This window comes from Filicampus tigris, chromosome 3 (assembly GCF_054856515.1).
Source record: "Filicampus tigris isolate MCC_2025a chromosome 3, RoL_Ftig_1.0, whole genome shotgun sequence".
Classification (NCBI taxonomy): Eukaryota; Metazoa; Chordata; class Actinopteri; order Syngnathiformes; family Syngnathidae; genus Filicampus; species Filicampus tigris.
Genome location: NC_141219.1, coordinates 7,067,222 through 7,088,572, shown reverse-complemented (window position 1 = coordinate 7,088,572; position 21,351 = coordinate 7,067,222). Strand labels below are relative to the sequence as shown.

General features: G+C 41.3%; 1 protein-coding gene and 1 long non-coding RNA gene across 9 annotated transcripts in view; one reads left to right on the top strand and one right to left on the bottom strand.

Moving 5' to 3' along the window:
• LOC147149713 (uncharacterized) overlaps window positions 1-21,351 on the bottom strand; it is a 150,437-nt gene that overhangs the window by 37,269 nt on the left and 91,817 nt on the right. For 5 of the 8 annotated variants that reach the window (XR_015086157.1, XR_015086151.1, XR_015086153.1 and 2 more), the window contains one exon: window positions 3,493-3,572. The exons of 2 other annotated variants lie outside the window; for them this stretch is intronic. This is a non-coding gene — a long non-coding RNA (uncharacterized LOC147149713). Of the gene's footprint in view, window positions 1-1,267; window positions 1,408-3,492; window positions 3,573-21,351 lie in introns of those variants that run through there. One more of the 8 variants, XR_015086156.1, reaches the window with a different exon arrangement.
• Window positions 1-21,351, top strand: part of LOC147149715 (protein kinase C-binding protein NELL1-like) — a 154,852-nt gene that overhangs the window by 68,452 nt on the left and 65,049 nt on the right. The window contains exon 12 of the mRNA XM_086025785.1: window positions 1,946-2,074. Within this exon, the coding sequence (XP_085881911.1) occupies window positions 1,946-2,074 (129 nt within the window). The remainder of the gene's footprint in view (window positions 1-1,945; window positions 2,075-21,351) is intronic.

The window sequence follows — 21,351 nt, the reverse complement described above, 5'->3', positions numbered from 1 at the left end:
GAGGAAGAAGAAGAAGAAGGAATCATACAAAGTAATAGACATACTATCGCTGATATCGAGCGGAATCCTCGTACCTCCAAAATCATTACTTTTCAGGAGCCCAAAAAGGAACAACCATTGTTCAACCATTAACATTGCATTTTCAACACTTTAGAACGGACAATATTTTGTTGAAATAGCACGCACACATGTGGACTGACCTTTCGCCAGTCCTTTATTTTGATTGCTCGGTAACTACCAGAAGACCTATTCTCGAAGACGTATTCTCAATCGAAATATTTTAATAGATGCCAGAAAGAACGACACATGGCCATGGAGCTTCTTTTCTGCCGGATGCAGAAAAAGGTCGAATGTGTCTTAAATAGTTCCTACTCTTCTACTGTCCTCCGCAAAGGAAGGCGGCTCTGCCTGTCCCAAGTGACAATGTGTGACTTGATGGTATGAATTCAACTAGATATGTGCGACACAGAGTGCCTTAGATAAGAATGTTAAGCAAAAGAGAGGTCACGGCGATAGAACAGCCTAGCTCAAGCCACTTATCTAATTATCTTGGCCAAAGAGGCCTAATCTAACAATTGTAACTCTGCTTTCACGTCAGTAGTGAAGACTGCAAACAAACACAGTGATTGGCACACACTGGAGAAATTGACTACTTTTTCACCCACGGAGGAAGAGAGCTAACCATACGTATGCCTTTTGCTTCTCTAGTGTGGGAACAAAAAAACAAACAATTGTAAAAGAGAGGAGGATTTTGCTCCGCGTGTATCCATGCCAGCTTAAGAGTATGAACAAAAAGTCATGATCATTACAAATGGACATAATTAACATGTTATCAAAAGCTACCAATTCTCTCGTCCTAGAGCTGTCGCCTTATTGCGGTAGAGGGGATTGTGCAGCTCAGTGACCCTCGCAGCTAAATTACCTGTAGGGTCACCCAGGGCAAACAGGTCCGAGGTGAGGGACCAGACAAAGCACGGCTTGTGGGTTCCCCTTTGATGGGAGGGGCCCGGGAGGTTGGCGCAGTGTGAGCTAGGCTTTAGCCGAAGGCAGGGACCTTGGTGATCCCAACACTCGGCAACAGAAGCTTGCTCCAGGGATGTGGAGTGTCAGCTCTCCTGCAGGGAAAGAACCTGTGCAAGTATGCAAGGTCGCAGAGGGGTTGAGTTTAATTCCACTCTGGAGTTGTCCCCGGTGAGAGGCGCCAAGTGGAAGAGATCCTACCTCAAGTGGTGGAGTTGAAGTAGAATGGAATGGGAGATCAACAGGTGGATTGGTGCAGCTTCTGCAATGATGCAGACTCTGCATCAGGCTGTCGTGGCGAAGTAGGAGTTGAAAGGCAAAAGCTCTCGATTTACCAATCAATCTACGTTCCCACCTTCACCTATGGTCACGAGTTGTATGTTGTGACTGAAAGAACAAGTTCAAGGATAGGGCCAAAATGAGTTTCTTGCGCAGGGTATCCAGGCTCTACCTAAGAGATACGGTGAGAAACTCAGTCACGGGCTCAAAATCAATCCGCAACATTGAAAGGAGCCAGATGAGGTGGCGCGGGCATCTGATTAAGATGCCTCCTGGTCCCCTCCCTGGTGAGGTGTTCCGGGGCACATACCACAGTGAGGAGGCCCCGGGTACGACCCTGAAAGATAGAGGGACTATTTTTCACAGCTAGCCTGGGTATGCCCCTGGAAGAGCTGGATGAAGTGGCTGGGGAGAGGGAATTATGAACTGCCATGCTTAGGCAGCTTTTTTGTTTCTAACCCACTAAGGATGGGAGTGCATAACCGTCTTTCTACCCTCAAAGCCCGGAGCGCTGTTGTCAAGGGGTTACACGAATCCCCGCTGTAGATGAAATGTCATAATTCAAAGCATAGTTGTTTACAGGTGTATTGTGACTTATGCAAAAGTATCCAATGTTTTTATACCTTTGTGTAATTTTACGTTGTAGGTTATGACTTCTGTGCAGAAGGGGTCATCTGTGGAGAAAACTCTCTGTGTAAAAACAGGGATACTAAAGCGGAGTGCGAATGCAAGAGTGGCTATGCCTCCATTCACGGGGATTCTACTTACTGTGAAGGTAGGTAGTTTACTTTTTTACCCTGCTGAAACTCCAGGAGTGACTCATGTTGACTTTTTTGCAAATTAAGAGCATTTCGCCGATTGTTTTTATTCAAAGAAAATACATTATTGTTTATCTACATCCTTCTTCTATGGCTTGCAACTAAGAACAACAGTCAGGATACAACTAATTTTTTTTAAATTCATCAAATATGTGATAAAACACAAGGAATCGGTAGCAGCAAACATTATAGATGACAACTACATCTCAATAACTTCTTTTTGTTGTATCGCTATCATATATTAGCACCTTTTTTTTTTTTTCAACTATCATGCTTTCTGGTTAAACTGCTTTACTGGCTATCCCCTTTAGTACTTGAATGGCACACGCATTAGACAACTTAACAGTACAAAATCTTGAAACGGGAGCATAAGAAAGCTATCCAGCTCAACCAGAACGGCTTTATCTAAGAGTGTCAGTGTGCTTGCTGTTTACTGATTGTTGGACTTGGCTGAGCAAAACTTTGCCTCTGGGTGCTGGAGGCTCAGACTACTTGTGATGGGGCTAATGGTTGTATTTGATTAAGACGCTTGGGCATGCCAGTGGGCAGATTGAAGGATTTTCTCATTGCTCTTTACTGTTGTCTTTTGGTTCGGAGCCACCCTAGACTGAATCCTCTGAACACGCTGAGAGCCGGGGAGCCTCAAGCCTTTCACTCTGTTTGCTTGTGCTTGATCTGCGTGGTAAAGAGGTTTAGCCAAAGCTCCACTCCCATCCGTGATTGTCCGACACCATGTGAGTGAGAATGGGAAGACGCTGATTGTTGGATCAACAATGTAAATCGGCAAGCCATAGCATTACCCATATTTAGGGATTTCCCTAAAGACAGCTCAAGTTCCTGTTGTAAATGGATTAGCTGGAATCTTCTTCTCTTTTCACTTTAGATGCATGTTACATGACTTCTCTATCACCATTTTTTTTCACTCTTATATAAGCTTTGAGTGGCACAGTAATTGACCAAAGGTGGGCATTTTATTCAAGTTTGCCGGTTCATCATCCGTCAGCAGCCTGGCTACCTGTCCGCCATCCGTCAATCGTCAATTTTTCAAGGCGAACAAAACTATAATCGTCTGTCGGTTGTTATTTTTAACCTATCTTCCATCAGTAAACATCAAAGGGCCACCAATCCGTCTATTGTCAATTCGGGGGGAAAAAAAAAAAGGTCCAACAGATGAAAAATCCATCCATCCATTCTACAATTATGATTAAAATGGTAAATGGAGTGCACTTTGTACATCATAATGTGTCGTTTTGCTGCTAAAACAGCTTTAGACTCGCAAAAATTTGACAGTTCACATAGCGTTCGTTCACTTCTTTGCAAATCTATTGAACTGTTAGGAGCCCGCTTGAACTCTTTTAATTAAAGTTTTGCTTACCTTAACCAGAATCCCGTGTCAGAGTTGTTGTCAAAGGTACAATCCTGGTGGATCAAAACGCTTCCCGGTCCTTGTGCAAACTGAAATAAAGTACCCATTACAATCAAATCTTTTTCTTTAAATTTGTCTTCTTTGTCTTCATCTGTCTTGGCAAACAACTTTTTGTGCATTACTGCCGCCTTCTGAAACGGGGTGTGGGGGGGATGTCAAAATGCCGTTTCACAACCTCCTAACCTTACTCTTTCCAAAAATGAAAATGTAAAACTTAACTCACAAGAACTTCTGTGTAAAGCTGTCTCTGTATTCAAAGCTACTTCATTTCTTCTTAGTTAGCCTGAGTAAATTAGCCCGTCTTTTTTTTTTTTATTATTAAGTTATTTATATAATTATATATAACTTGTTTGTATTGAGCTTTGGCAGGTGGATTTATTCACATTCATGAGCAACGTGGATATCAATGTCAGCACGCAAAAACAATGACTTCAGCCGTTGTGAGGTTCTCAACATGAAAGCGGAGTTCGTCTATGCTGAAATGTGGACACTTTGTGACTCTCTGCCTCTGATTGGTAAAATGAAGTCAGAGGTATGGTTACATTGGTTTTGTAAAACAGAGTCATGGCAGTCTGTCTGACAATCCGAAATAACTACATTGTTTAAGCAATAATAAGTAGATAAAAATACAAGTAGCCAGTGGAATGTAGCCTAGAGTAATGGAATAAAAGCAGTGTTTCTTCATAACAACAAAAACGAAAAAATTCAAGTCAAAGTAAAAACTATGTTGAGTTAAAACTACTCTGACAAGTACAATTCATCCTAAAAGTTCGATTTGGCGTTGTTGAGAAACACTTAATTCATTGGATTTTCTCTTTCCTGTTCTATCATCTACACGATGCTGCTCCATTCCGTTGTACTTATTCACATTTGTACTAATGGGCTTATGATCATCTTATTATCCTCATCAGCTCTTGTTTATCCTGTCAGTGAGTCTCCCAGCATATCCGAATCCTCGCTCAGTGCCCGAGGACACAGGCACATTAACGCTGGTTTTGTCTAGCTGACAGTTCCCTAATTACAGCCTAAAACAATGATGTTTTTGTTCAAACACAATTTCTTAAACCTAATCAACATCATCTGTTGAGACTATAATCTGAAGACAAACAACATAATAGGCATCATTTTAAGGCTCCATTGAACAACACACCGCGCACTTGAAAATGGGGAGGAGAATACGGGTAAGACTATAGGAAAATAGAGTACGAACCTTTATTTTGAGTCCGACATCCCCATGTTCCTCCATTGCCTTTCAGGCACATATCTCGTTCGAGGTCAATGATAAAATGGAGCCGATCGCAGCAGACGTGCCAGTCAATCACAGGACACATAAGGACAAACAGCGATTCACGCTCACATTCACACCTATGGGTAATTTCAATTCTAAGGTTAGATTGCGCGTGTCTTTTTTTTAATCCGAGAGAAAACTGCGGTACCTTCAGAAATCCCACGCAAACAAGGAGAGAACATAGGGGTGGCAGTAGCTTGTGCTTAACGACTTTTTTCAAATTTTTATGTAAATCATATGTTTTGATCGATAATGAATGGATGGACGACTAAAACATATTCCAATCAATCTAATTGAAGAGCTTTGAACCAAGAACTTTGGTGCCGTGAGGCAGACGTTGTACCTAAATGTCCCATTGTGCTTCACATCGCTATGCTGCATAGGCCTATTGTATGGAAAGTAAAGCGTGTTTGACTTTAAGGGTTTGTTTAGCAGAAGTCTCCTGCTGTTTACAACCACCACGGGTCACTTTCATGAAGCCATTTGCTTTCTGTTGCCCTGCAGCCTGCGGCAGCAAAACTAAGACCACGGAACTGCGTTTTTGGTTGTGTAAAAGTGGCACGGGTTTCATTGCTTCTCCATTTGTGTTTTAAATATATGTTGGCCTAACGAACATGGTGAAACGTTTTTTTGTGATGGCCTCTCCACTTCACATGCTCCATCCAATAAGGGCTGTATTCTTGGACAGGATTGCTTTTGCACCGCGATTGTTCCCGCTGTCCTTTTTTTCTGCTATGGGTAACACGATTAGGACCTACTGTGAGGCCAACACATCAAACCTAACAGGGCAGTTTCTGTTTGTTCAGCTCACTTTCATTTAGCCTCCAGAGCAGCTGGACTCACTGGCTTCAGACATCAAATGTATGACGTGTCCCCTTAGCTAACAGGCTGTGGGGAAGCGCTTTACGATGCCCGTGATCTCAAGTCAATCTCATCTGACAGCACAGCTGCTTTCAGCATTTTTCGTTTCTGACAGTAGTGACGCTGTCAAAATGTTTTGTATTTGTACTTCAACAGTTTACTTAAAGCAGAAGTCAACCCAAACATATTTTGATAAATATTGCGTTTTTTTTTTTGTTTGTGGAAAAAGAGTTAATCCACCTGTTTTTAGCCATCTCCGGGAGCGGCCATTTTCTCACTTCTGTCGACTGAAAATGACATCACAACTGCTCAGGGCTCAGGTAACGACCAATCACGGTTCAGCTTCAGGTAACAGGTGAGCTGTGATTGGTCGTTACCTGAGCCCTGAGCAGTTGTGATGTCATTTTTAGTCGATAGAAGTGATAAAATGGCCGCCCCCTGAGATGGCTAAAAAGGGGGGCATTTTGCTGCTTAACTCTTATTCCATAAATGCAATATTGATCAGAATGCCGTGTTTCAACTAGTGGGCCTGCTGGGAACATATTATTGAAAAAAATGTGTTTGGGTTGATATTTAATGGACAATTATAGTATAGTATATCCATAACTCTATAGTGTGAGGTAACGTTCATTTTGGAATACATTTGGAATGGTACAGTATTAAAAACATGAGTGTTCATCGTCCAACAGAAATGACTTTTGTCAAACATTTCTGAGCTCCCTTCTGGTGTCCAATATTGTTAGGTTTATTTCTTATTAAATTGGGCGCTTCATAGTCCCCAGTCCTGTTTGTAAATGTTGATCACTGATGGGAGTACTAGCAGCGCTGAGCATCGTCCCTCCGTGCGCGAGTTTCAGTCCTGCATGTTTAATCCATGCTATCGGTTAAATCCGTTCTCGACGCCTATTGGCTGATGTGGGTCAATTAAATATGCAAGACGGAAACCCTCGGACGGAGGGACGATGTCCAGCTCCGAGTACTAGTATCCAGGACTCATAAAGCCCCGGAAGCGTGTATTTTCTTTTGGAAGTTACTTGTAGAAGATATTTTCTAACCCAATAGAGGTGCAATTATAATGTCTGTAGGTGATCTGAGATTATCTGGAACATTTAGCTTCGGGGTGGCTGGACAGTGAGGGAGCGACAGATCATCACAGCAGCAACAGTGAGATATCTAATGGTGGGCGGCAGCAGCATCCGACACATAAGACGGATCCATGGGAGTGCAAAGCGGCAAGATTCATATCCTCACAGTTTTGAAATAAGCTAATCAGGGGCAGCGCCTGCCTGCAGAGCTTTTATGGCAGGGATGAAAGTGTATTTGTGAGTTTGTGTGGATGCTATGGGATTGCGGATGAACTCAGGAAAACATGATGTCTCCGCGTGAAGTGCAGAGTCTGCTTTTACTGTCTGCTAAATATTTTCTCCGCCAAGGTCACTCACACGCAACTGGACCACTGGAGGAGGATAGCATAAATATACACAGCCGTACTGTGTCATCACAGCATCACAGAGGTTTCGCTCATTTTACGAGTACCGTATTTTCCGGACTATAAGCTGCTACTTTTTCCCTAGGTTTTGAAACATGAGGTTTATAGTCCGGTGCGGCTATTCTGGGGATTTTCCCTCCACCGCTAGGGGCGCTCTAACCGGGATTACAGTGCAATTCAATACAATATTTGCGATAAACAGGAAGTGACTGCAGGTGGAGGAGTTCAACAGGTGATGGCTCTATGCACTAGGTTATTGCAATAGGTGGTATGTAGTAGAACAATAAACGGTGGATATTAACTGACAAACTGGAGCAGCGGCGGGCAGTGAAATGACGATAAATACTGTTTATTTTCCTCTTGATTCTGTTCGGTTTTAATCAGCAAAGTTGCTGCCGTGTTAAAAGGCACTGTTATGACAGAATCCGTTCAGGTACATACGTGCACATTTACATTTCAAATCGTTCTGTAAATGTAGTAAATATCTAATTTTTCAACATAGAAGATGACTTCATGGGTTTCAGTGAAGATGATTAAAATGATTTGTGATTTCAGTTTTAATTTTTTGAAAATGGAGTGGGTGCGGCTTATATAAAGGTGGGGCTTACAGTCCGGAGAATACGGCACATCTCACAGACTATTCAGAATGGGGTCTTTAATGGTAATACTCGCAATGCTGTGACGAAAGACCTACTGCAAAAGAATGTGGCATATTGATTGGGAGCAGTCGGTAATAACCCTCATTTGCCCCTTATTCAGCCCCGGTGATGGGAGCAGCGTGATGCATCTCTCTCCTGTGGGATTGGCCAGGGCTGCTGACTGAATTGTGCTCACTCAGTGGCATTACAGAGTAATTGGCTCTGTTTGTTATTCTGTGAATCAATCAGGTTCTCGGTGGGAACCCCGCCTCTGAGGTCTTAAAACAAGAAGGTAATGACGGGGAGCGGTGGCATATGCTCCTCCTCAATGTGGTACGTTGTATAAAGAGCGCTTCGAATTATGCAACGGAGAAGAAAGCCAATGCGCAAGTGAAAGCTTTTCAGGTTTCCTATGGGTTTGTCACAGCTGAATACAAATATCAAGTCAGCCTTGTCTCCGTGTTAGATTGCTGATAGTGATTTAAATAAACGTTTAGGATGGCAGCATACTTTATTGGAGTCCTAGTATACGGTATCATCATGTAAGTTTAGCTGTTTTTATGGTGCATATTGCACCGACTCCATGTATCACACAAAGCTAGTACAAACAAGTCTGTTTTTTTTTTTGGTTTTTTTAATCGAGAAGTTGTTTTTGCCTGACATTGTTTTGTCCCACATGTCCCAAAGCACCATTTTTTTCAGGAAAACAACAACAAAAAAGCATGTTTGTTAATGAATTGACATTGCATCAGCAAAGAGAGCAAGCCATTTTCAATACTTTAGATTGGTCAAAAATGTGTTAAAATAACAGATCGATACGGGAATCGACCAATAGTATCGATTTATGTGTGGACATCAGAGTTTCCAGTTTAACAGTGAGGATTTGACACATTTCCACTGCCAACAACAATTCTAAAGGGCCAGTTTGTTCCTAAATACAACATTTGCAGTTCTTTTCAAGATGTTTTTATGCTACACACATTGTATGTTTTTCAGCAAGTTAAGTCTTAAAGTGGAAATCAACCCAAACATATTTTTTTAAAGAATATGTTCCCAGCAGGCCCACTAGTTGAAACACGACATTCTGAATAATAGTGCGTTTGTGCAATACGAGTTAAGCAACAAAATCCACCCGTTTTTAGCCGTCTGAGGGGGCGGCCATTTTGTCATATTTGTCGACTGAAAATGACATCACAACTACCCAGGGCTCAGGGAACGACCAATCACAGCTCGCCTGTTTTCTAAAGCTGAATCGTGATTGGTCGTTACCTGGATAGTTGTGATGTCATTTTCAGTCGACAGAAGTGACAAAATGGCCACCCCCGGAGATAGCTATGAATGTGTGGATTAACTCCTATTCCACAAACGCAAAATTTATCAGAATGCTTTGTTTCAACTAGTGGGCTTGCAAAGAACATATTCTTGAAAAAAATATGTTAGGGTTGATTTCCGCTTTAAGAATATGTATGCACTTTTTTTTGCCCATAATAATCACCATCAACAGAGAGAGACTGTCTGCTCGGAAATGAGGGGTGTAGTTATTATCATTTTACTTGTTCCTTTGCACTGCACAGGTGAGCTCAACTCCAGTTATGATTAAGTTGTGATAGAACAGAAATGATTAATAATTATTTTGAAAAATATTTCTCAGATCACCGCTCTAAAGACACCTCGCTTACCAACAAACACGCACACAGAGCGGCCCAGCTAAATTCACAAAGCAGTTACAATAAAATGCTGCTAAAAGTATGAGGATCTTTGAGGGAAGAGTGTCGTCGTGTGCAATGTTTGGAGTCACTCACCCTCCTGTGAAACGCTGGCAAAGGTTGCTACGGCCGCAGTCCCGGGACTTTGGTATAAGGTCACTGAAAGACCTGTAATAAATTACAGGTGCTGTTGCTCATTTCACTGAACAACAGCATGTTGTTTGTACACTGTCGCTCTAAGCCCAACACACACACGCACACAACCACCCTTCAAAATCACTTTTGGGTGGCATCCATCTCTGCCATCTGCACAACGTTGACTGCATGTGTTCCAAAGCTGTCCTTGGCATCACCCCTAGCCCCTTGCCTCATTCCTCATATGGTTATTTATCCCGTCTTATTTCCGTTCAATTTCCTATCCATTTTTGCGCTGTGGGGATTGCTGTGCTAATCCCTAAACCAGAGGGCTTGCTGCCCTGCATGGTCGATGGGATAAAATGTTCAAATTTGCCCTGGAATGAAGCCTAAAAGCAGTCATGCCAGCCTGCAACTATTCATTTGTTCTAAGTAGCAAAACAGGCAGGGTTGCAATTGAGTTTCATTTCGTGACTATGAATGATTTCTACTAATGCATTAAAAAAAAAAACAAGAAAAAAACCTCCCAGCTTTCTTTTGTTCATTAAACTGAGGAAATAATACAGTACGTATATTCAGTGGACCTTTCATCGCTTGGACAAAATGGCACCCTCTTTTAATATACTGTTAGTCAGATGGGATTTTGGAAGTTGGAGACGAGGGCAAGCTTATAAAAATTCAATAATATAAATTATGTAATATAGTACATATTGCTCCCGCCGGGCACAATTTTCCTACCTCCAAAATCACCACTTTTCAGGATACCCCAAAAATGGCAGGTTTGTTCAACATTGTCTCATCAAACAGAGCGAACCATCCATCCATCCTCCATTATCTGAGCTGCTTATCCTCACAAGGCTCAATCATTTGGAAAACACCCACAACCAATAGTATAGATTTCTGAATTTACATTTTTTTTAACTACTGTTCCGAGTTGGATCGCTTAGAGCGTTCCACGGCACTCCATTTTGGTGCACTCTGAATAACCTAACGGAACATTTGAACAATGCTCTGAGTTTCCGAATGGTTGGAGTGAAGTAATATTTCCAATCGCGACCCCGGTCTTCTTGTCATCATATTTGCGTCTCTCAAGGTTGCACTACCAACCCCCCAATATCACGTACGCAATTATTGCTATTATTTTTAATACCGGTAAGGAAAAATAAATGAAAATAAAAAAATAAATAAGGAATATATGATCTCGTGAAAATTCTTCTGGCTTTAAGGCACTTGTACTGTAAGCCTCGGGATTCAGACCCAGATGGAAACTCCTCCTCGGTCTTCCCTTCAGCCACACCCAAGTGTTAACTACATCATAAATGGCGGGGGCTAATGACGGTCCACGGGGTGATAATGACACAGTTATCTGAATGTGGGCATCAGTCATCACCATTTCCTATCCTAGACGGTGCCCTTGGCCTTATACACACATGTACTCTCTCTCTCGTGCACCCCAGCACACACACACACACACGCACACTCCCAGACAAGAACTCTCATAACGGTGATTGATCGTAGTTATTCCCCAAACGAAGTCGCCTCACTGAGAAGTCCTTTCCTGGACAAGACACCAGTTGCCTATGCTTCAATAGTCGTTGTGTCAACACCACATAATAGAAAATTTCAACTTCTACCAAAATAAAGAGTAAATCCTCTGGCGAATTAATGAATATTCAAGTTCAGACGTTCATTTGATGAGCAATGTCAGCAAAGACTCCAAAATGTTCCACGTTGTTCAAGGGTTTATTTTTTCTGTCAGGCTTCATGTCAAGGATTTAGCCTTGCATTAGTGATTTATGCTCAACTGCATCAGAACATTTTATTGCCCAGACATTCTTCCAGGCTATCCTATATTCATGTCATATTTAACTACTGACAATTAAACCCGCCAGCAACATTCCATGCTAGTTGTCGCAGCTTTAATTGCTTTAGCGCATTTGAGATGAGCTGCGACTTTGGACAGAACCTATTCCTCCAGTGATCAGCATACTATGTTTCCATATTTTCACCATTAAAAAAAAAAAAAAAAGATTCTATGCGTAAATTTAAAGTTTCAAATGAGCATCGTTTTCTTGTGCCATTAAATAAATTTCTCCTTGCTTATTGTAGCCTTCTTTCACGTCATTGTCAGTTTAAATGTTTATATTTTAAGAGTTTGTTAAATGTTTAGCCTATTTATTATATATTCCACAATAAGATAGGGGTTAAAATACTTGTCCATGTTGTGAAACGCTTTCATTACGATGACTAATGTAGAGGCAGCGGGAGACTCAGGTTGAAATCCTCCAAAATATCTCCAGAACGCTGCCAGCTAAAATACAAGATGCTCAAAATGTAAAAGGACCTAAGATTCCTGCACCTGTGGCTCCAAGTATGCCAACTTCAACTTGTATTTGAAGAATCTATTTTGGCTTTTACTGTAGCAGTACAGCCAGCAGAGAAGGCAATACTGTACGGTTAGTATATTATGTAAATTGTTCATTATGGTAAATATCCTTGCAAGGGAAATCTACTTTTGTATCACAAAACACATAGTTGTGACTTTGAGTTTGTGTTTCGACAAGATGGATGTGCGAGTTGAGATCATACTGTATTGTCAAATGTCATGTGAAAACCACCTCAGAGTCTCGCCTTTTTCTTTTGTTTAAAGCCTCTGCTTGATTTGACTCATAAGGACAGCTACCTAGCATTCTTTCACGTGTACATGTATCAAAGTTTTTAATACACAGTGTCATTTAAAGAAAAAAAAAAAAAAGACAAATCTGATTTATGCAGCGGAGCTCGCAAGTCCTCTGAAGTGGAACAAGCCTGTCTTGGGCTTACTTCCTTTCACCTTGCCAAAATACCTTAAAATGATTAATACCTTGACTTTGTAGATGGCTGCAATTGCAGGGTGAGTCATAGCCGAATCAGCCAATCGAGGAACAATCCTGAATAGAAGTCATGATTGTAATACTTTCGTAATCAGTCTTTTTTTTTTTTTGTTCTGCCAGCTGTAAAGAGAACGCTGTGCTTTTATATTAGGTTTGACGGTCAATAGGCCTAAAAGGTTTTCGCCTAGAGGTTTTTGCTCATTAACCTCCTGGTGGATGCCCAAATTAGTGCATAAGTTTAATACGGGATCACTGTATAATTGAGCAACACAATTATTCAACTATTACACTGAACTATTTTCCGGGCATGTTGGCAGGCAAGTATGCAGCACCTGTTAAGACTGATGGATTATTGTCCATGAGCACAGCCATTTACGCTGCAGTAGACCCCATCCACTTGAATGGGTGAGACACCCCACGACTTTAATCATATATGAAACGTGACGACATACAGGACTGAGACAATGGAGATGTCCAGCCACAAACGAAAGATAGCTTAACAGCGTGGGGACCGGAGCTTTGCGTGTACATATCCCAGGCCGAAAGCCGAGTCTCTACTCTTTATGCATTATTTGTTTTGTAATTGAGCAGATCAAGTACTCGACAAAACACATTCACCCTAATTCATAGTGCTTCCACTTTGAAGTCTGTATTGGGTTGCGCAAGCCCATCTAAGCCGCCATTTTTACCAGGTGCGTCAGATGATCTCGAAAGAGCGGAACAGAAGGTAGAGGGGGAAAAAATAGCAGCAAAAGAGAAGAGGAAAATGCCGTAAATAAATGCTGAAGCAAATGTCAGCCGGCGCCTTCAGAAAAGCTTCCAATGTGATGTTGGGAGCAATCCTAAATAACATCTGTGGTTGTGATTGACACAAGGGTAAACTGTCTCTTATCTGTTCACACCCGATATAAAATCACCGTACCAAAATGGCTGCTTGGTTGGCAAAGCCACAACAAAGGATGTTATCAGACGTTTAATCAAAGGCAGAGCGTCGCCGTGGCTGTCACCTGGCTGTTAAAATGTGTGTTCATGAATAACTTCTTATGAGACCACAGCGCAAGGGGTTCAGGATTCATTCACTTATATACCACTCTCCTCTGACAAAGTTAGAAATCATCTAAAATCTAGTCGCCGCCAACGCAATAATCTTAGGTTCACATCCGACTACCACATGAACCGAGGAGAAATCTTCCACAGACAAACATGTCATTACCTACAATTCAATTAAAACGTGAATATTCGGTCGGTTTGAATTTGGGCTGTCACAATCGAATCTTTTTAGAATCAATTATCGTTTTCCTTTGTTTTCCGTGTTCCCAAAGATACATTCTAAGAACCAGTATGTAGCCAATGACGGCCAAGCAGAGCGTGACATCAAATCGCTCGAGTGGGATGAATGATCTTGACCTCCGCTGAACCCCTGAGATTGACTCACGAACCCCCGAGGCTTGATCAAAACCAGGTTAAGAAACACTGGCCTAAAATGACTACATCAGTTGCTGCACTGCATGTGCTTTACACTTTTTGAAGATTTCTGTCATTTCTTGCATTTTATATTTGTAATTTTGAATTCAATAAAGCAGTGCTCGGTGAAAAGGGGACATCTGGAGGAAACTGATTTCATTAGACAGTTACACTGTTTAACCAACAGTCCAAGGAGTCCTTAGGTTTTGAACAGAAAAGGCTTATGAATGATATGTTAAAAAAAACATTTGGATTTACTTAAGTTGAAAATGTAAATGGGAGAAGATTACATCAGCTGACCACATTGTCATCATGTACAACCAAACATTGAGTACAAAACATCTGGGCTCAAATGCGCCATGTCGATTCACGTAACTTAACACGTTAGCACGTTAGCACGTTAGCAGGGCCCGTGCTCACCGGTCAAACTGTCGCACTCACCCGAAAGACACCCGAAGTTCAAAGCGAGTGCCAAAAATTTGCCACTTTTTTCCCTGGCGCAACCTACATACTCAGCTCTGTTACTCATCGCACAATATTGCAGCATGTAAGAGGGAAATAAAAAAAGGCTTACTATCAGTATGAGATTGACTGCCAAAAATCTTTGTTACGACTAAGAAATGATCTACAAAACCCAAACTTTTCTTCGTTTCTGTGCTAAATTTACAAGGGAATGGCATGATTCTTGACTTGGCTTGGAGAAACACGGAGATGTATGTATTAACAAACCCTTTGCACAATCTGAATCTACACATTCTAAAACAATCGTATGTGTTGTCTATCAATTACTGTACGGTATCTATTGTCTACCAAGCATTTATTTAGTTGTGAATCAAGCCCTGGCAGAACAGTCGCCAGAGCAACTGATTCTTACAGAGACACCATCCATATCTGCAAGCAGCTTCTCCAGCAGTCTCCGCAAATTAAATATGCATTGCATGGAATGAAACAGTCTGCATGCCTTGTCCTGTTATCCAATTGATGTGTAAATATCTGACAGGAAATGTTCAACTGTTAAAACTTGCATGACTTTTTAATAGCAAGCATACGCCCATGACGGAGAGTTCAAAAGAAACATGCCGAGACGAAGAAAGGCAAGAAGTGTTATTGGTCGTCAACATCCATCCACTTGACCTAGTAGAGAATGCAATGTTTCGTGAGAATGCTGATGCTCAGAGAAAATGAATCATTCAAACCGCAGCAGCAAAATTTGCGGCATCTGCTACTCACTGGGCTCAACAAGATTTCTGCTCCCCCTTCAGCCTCACCTTCTGCTAATCAACACCTCTGTTATTCGTCTTTATGCAACTCACGTTTTCTTAGCTAAAGCTATCACCTCCTACTCTCAGCCAACTCACCCCGCGCAGGAAACCGCTTTCTTCCTACTCACAAGTATGTCATCGTACTCGTTTTACTGTTTCTATTTAAATCGTTGGTCCCCGTATACTGTAGTGTTGCATGGGTGTGTACTGTATGCAAGAAAAATATCCGCGTAAGGACCAAGATCCAGAGCTCACCAATTGTAGTTTATATTCAAGCACACATGCTGTATTACATGGAAACATGTTTCTGCTCACCGGCACTCATTTTTTTTTGGGGGGGGGGGGGGGGGGTAATGTTATTATCGCTTGGTATGATGGATGTTTTTCTCAAGCAGATGTCACAAATAACCTGCGCCGTATCAGTGACAACAGACTGCTCCCTGCCTCCCTAAATAGATTCAACCATCCACATTATCTATTCTGATCCAGTGCGGGCTCTCAGGGATGTGGAGTATAGCACATCGAAGAGTGGGTAAGGTGCTCACATTTCCATCAAAGGGCTGAAACACAAGTTAGGTACTGCGGCACCGTATACTGTGCCGCTGTGGTTGATAACCCAACAAAGGGCTGCCAAATCATGGTTCGTTCATACCACAGCCTCCAAAGACAAGGTAGAACAACTTTTAGGGCTTACAGAAAGACAAAAACCTAATACGTTTTCCCAAAGTCTCTAGGAAGCAGAAGCAAAAGTACTGGAACACGGTGTGTGAAAGGTTCTTGGTCTTTTACAACACCCTAAAAGAAGAAATCTATTAAAGTCAGTACTATTCAAAATAGAGGCAAGGGAAGATGATGTTAGTTAGCAGTGAATGAGTATCAGAAAAATAGAGGAACAGTATATGTTGGCAGTAACGACAGTTGAGCTGAGGACACTGATGTGATTGTAAACAATGCCAGTGAGCCGATTTGAGCAGATACTGGGGTACATTCCCTTTGTTGGTATAGTACATCACAGCAGCCACAAAATGCTGATAAGCTCCTCAAAATCAGGCCAGTGCTGACAATGTTCCGTTCAGCAGTCGATACTAGGTATTACGTATTAGGTACATTTGAAAGGGAATTTGTGTTATAGTCGTCAGATATGTTGTTTTTATTGTTGTTGTTGAGTCAGTCAGACATTTGGGAAAACAATCCTGACCTAGCTTGTCATAATTCATGCTTGAAACGGTAAATAAAGACGCTAAATCATAAAGGTCCCCTTTAACTCTTCACTTCAAGGCTCTGGAGGCATTGGCGTCTTAGCTTGTACGTAAATATGTGATATGGGATATTTGTCTGTTTTGTATGTTGTATGTTCTCTGTATTTTTTACTGCTTTTACTATGGACCGCCGCTGTGTCCGAAATAAAGAATTGAAAAAATAACTATTTCAGCTGGAAATGTGCTTTTGTACCCTCCTGTATATAAATTTCTTCAGATTCTTCCAAAGACTCCAGGATCATCTGTTGACTGTAACTTAATCAGTTTGAATTTACATTTAGTGGCACGTTACATAAGTGGTGCCGTTTTTGAATGTCATTTGCATACTTGCACACTGCATGCATTTTGTTATGACAAGATTGTAGGCACTAAGAGAGATGACATGGCAAATTATTCGGTGTGGCGTTTGGTTACATAACAGCTGTTTATAGTTTTTTTTCCCCCTGTTATGTTCTCCCACAGCATTGCAGAGGATATAAAAATAATTAATGAATTTAGTTTCAACATCAACTTCAGTGTTAATCATCATAGTCCTCGGGGGCATTATTTATGATAGCTACACAGTAAGTAAAATCAGCTGCAGCATTGTTTGTTTGTTTCTTCACATTAATGCGATACTATACCACCAATTATTATCTTTTACATGTGCAGAGTAAACCATGATTACATTGGACTACCATGGCATCCAGCTCAATCAATTATAAATCTCGCTTTCTCCAGATTCGGCGAGACATGAAAGAAAGAAAAGGAAGTGATCCTCCTACAATTTTTGTATCAAAAGAAAAAAGAAAAGTTTTGTTACTTTTCCTTTCATGCACACAGCGCTGTCCTGGGAAACAGCAGAGGTAATCACTCATCTGTTGCTTTGGCACTTAGCAATCACCTTGTGCAGACATGGTTAGGGATGTTCATTAGGACAAATGTGAAAGTCACATTGCAGTCAATAATTCACATTAACCCAAGCATGACTGACAGTGATACAGCGGTTTATTTTAACAACATATCAATTAGATTTGCTCCTTTCACATTCTCTAAATGCTGCCGTATTTAGTGCTTTTCACCAGTTTGCCGGGAGACTGTTGGGTTATTAATGATATGTTGCAGTGTCTGTTGTGTTTGTTTGCCAGGCTTTTTGTCCTAGTTCTGCTCTGCTGTTTTTCTAAAGTGTTGGTGCCACCGTTTCCTCTGCTTTGTAATTTTCATTGCTTAGTAATGAGGATGTGTCATGTCAGCAGCATCCCAAATGAATACAGTGAATATCTGAAATCCCAGTAGTTTGCAGAAGAAAGAAAGCCACATTTTTAATGCATAAATGTAAAACAGATATTAGCGATTCGAGAGAGAGGCTACATATCTATCAGAAAAGTGATGACATTTGGAAAAATGGAAAAATATTGTGACAGTGACGGAAAGCGATGCAGAAACCTTCTTTGATGACTTAAGTTTTCCGATGTCTTGAGCTGTTATTACTTTTACCGCTTCTTCTGGGAAAAAAAAAACATTTCTCAAATAATTTAACAATAAATTGTCAATGAATGTGATCCAATACTAATAATATGAACCAAGCTATACTAAGCTAAGCTAAGTTATTTGCCTTGATCCTGTATACTCTATCTATCTATCTCTCTATCTCTCTCTCTAGCTAGCTGGCTAGCTAGCCGGCTATCTGGCCAGCTATCTGGCCAGCTAATCTAGCCAGCTAATCTAGCCAGCTATCTAGCTAGCTAGCTTTGAAAAATGTCCTTGGCTATTGTATGTATTTTAGACACAGTATTATTGGTTAGCACCATTTTCAATCATTTCTAGCACGAGCAAAATGTCACTGGATGTAATGTGTCCTCGGTGGCGACTTAAACTACAGTAAAGGATATGTCCACACTGGTGGTCTGATCAAACAGTTTACTTGGATAAGGCTGAAACTTATAAAGTGAAAAACAAGTAAAGCCCAGTTGGCCTCTGAGGAGGTGTGCTGTTGGACTACAATATTTCATCTGTATTACCTTCTCTCTCACCTCTGTTAACAAGAGGTTGAGCTGAATTTTTTTTCTTTAGATTTTTTTTTTTTTCTGTGGAACTCAAGGGTGAAGTGTTCATCTGTGAGCAGTATTGTGTGTGCGCTCATGTTATTTGCGGTGCGCAAGAACAATGAGATATTGCAGGTTCAATGGCATATATGTAGCCTGCATGTGCGTTGAGTGTGTGTGCCTTTTGTCCTGTGGTTACAATAGACCTTCTGATGCCTCAACCATCTACAGCTCCATAATACATCTATATTTCCTGTAGTTGACGACCATTCTACCTATCTCTGTGATTTTGTAAGCACACGCTGAGCGACACACACATGCATACAAACACGCAACATCATCTCAGTCGGCCGTGTGACTTGCATGAAATGTTCCTCCGCTGCAGAGCAGGAGCACATCTGACAGTTGCTCCCTGCGTCCTTTGCCCTCCCCCCCGCTGCGCTTCTCTTCAGTAGCTGTATAAGATATTTATAAGCATTTTGATAGTTTTCTTCCACTCTCTATCATCCGAGGTGAATGCTGTCATGTTACATTAGTCCAAAAACCCTGCTGCTGTTCTTCGGCTCGGCACTGAAGACCTCAGCACACCGCACACTTTTTAGACCGCTATAGAGTTTGTTGTGAATTATTAATAGTATTAAGCAGCAAGCGCATCCTCCGTAGCCTAGCAGTTCTAGCTTGTGGAATGGAAGGAGCAAGAAAGTGATACGAACATCAGCAGATGGATCTGAGACTTTTTTTTTTTCCTGCAAATTAAGAGATAAATGACAAACCTGCGAAACACTCCGTTGGAAAATGTCATAGATTGAAGGGACAAGATGAAAGCATAATCTACATAAGGTGAAGTGTAACATACAGCCTCAGCATTAATTACATACCGCTCGACATCACTAATTCTGTAACAGCTTCTGACTGTGGGAAGCGATGGTACCACTAGCAACTATGAGAAAACATGAATAGCAAAATTGGCAAAAATGGGTTTCGTACTGCGCTCGCTTGGTTGCCGGATGCACGACACAAAATTAAATGGAAACAGAATGACTTGTGAAGTCACGGAGTTCAAGTTAAAGTTAAAGAGGAAGTCAACCCAAACGTATATTTTTCTCTACAATATTTTCTATTCAGGCCCATTAGTTAAAACAAGGCATTCTGATAAATATTTCATTTGTGGAATAAGAGTTAATCCACTTGTTTTTAGCCATCTTTGGGGGCGGCCATTTTGTCACTTTGGTCGACTGAAAATGACATCACATTTGCTCAGGGCTCAAGTAATGACCAATCACAGCTCACCTGTTTTCTGAAGATGAGCCATGATTGGTCATTATCTGAGCCCTGAGCATCTATGATGTTATTTTCAGTTGACAGAAGTAACAAAATGGCCGCCCCTTGAGATGGACAAAAAAACGCTGGATTTCGCTGCTTAACTCGTATTCCACAAGCGCAATATTAATCCGAATGCCGTGTTTCAACTAGTGGGCATAGAACATATTCCTGAAAAAAAAATGTTTGGGTTGACTCCCACTTTAAGTCTTTCATTTGTTTTCACCAAGAAAGTCACAAATCATAAAATTAGCAACTTAAATTCACTTGAGTCCAAGTTATGGAACAGAATTGTGCATCAATTACCGTGTTATGTATCAAATAAATAATTCCTGTACAAATATACATATAAGTTTCAACCATCTTTAATTAGGCTCTTGATGAACGTCAGTCATTGATTGTGTTACTCTAAAATGTGCTTTAAATGTCATTTTTACGTTTTGTTTTTTCAGTGGAGGTTCGCAGAATCGCTCATTACATTTTGCCATATTTCAACATTCCTTTTACTTCAGCATTTGCATGCACGCACGCACACACACACACACACACACAACACACACGCATACTTGCACACACAGAAAATGGGCTTTGCCACTGAGTATTGGAGATGAATGGTGACGTGCTCACAATAAACGAGGTGATTTCCGTGATGAAATAGAGCGATAAAAAGGCACAGGAGAAAGTGCACTTCCTCTCACTTTCTCTCTCTCCAACTCTCCTGCTCCGTTGGCCAACCATTCGTCATGACATAGGAGTGATGGAGGACACGAACAAACGGACAGTAGATGAAGTGGAACCTGAAATCATCTCGAGTAAATCAGGTTTAAGTTTAGTGTTAAAAATCCGTCTCACACAAGCACACGTCTGTCAGGTGACCTTGAGGTGTGCAGGAACAAAGCGGTGTGTTGCCTCTGAAATGATGAGGACTGAACTACGCGACCATGGAATTGCTCAGAGGTCAAAGACAAGGTCATGTTGGCAGTATCTATCTTTTTACAGTGGTAGGTGTTAAGTTGGAAATCAATAGACTATTTTTTTTCATTCTCTCAGTTTCTGGGATATGATCGCTTAATGTTTGGATGTCTGCTCACTAGGTTTTTTTTTCCCAACTGCTTGCTAGTAGTCACGCTTTGCCCTTACATTTAATTAGTCTCTTGATTAACTTTAAAAAGATTTTATCACTTGCTGTCGACCAATCATGAAAACAGGTGAGCCGTGATTAGTCGTTACCCGAACCCTGAGCAACTGTGATGTCATTTTCAGTCGACGGCCAGTGACAAAATGGCCGCCCCCTGAGATGGCTAAAAACACGTGGATTAACTCTTATTATCCGGGGAACAGATGTTGAGAGAGTCTCAATTTACAAGTACCTGGATGTTCATCCGAACAATAAACTGGACTGGAGCGACAACGCAGACGGTCTCTATAGGACGAGTCAGAACAGACTCTTCCTACTCAGGAGACTGAGGTCCTTTGGGGTTCAGGGGAC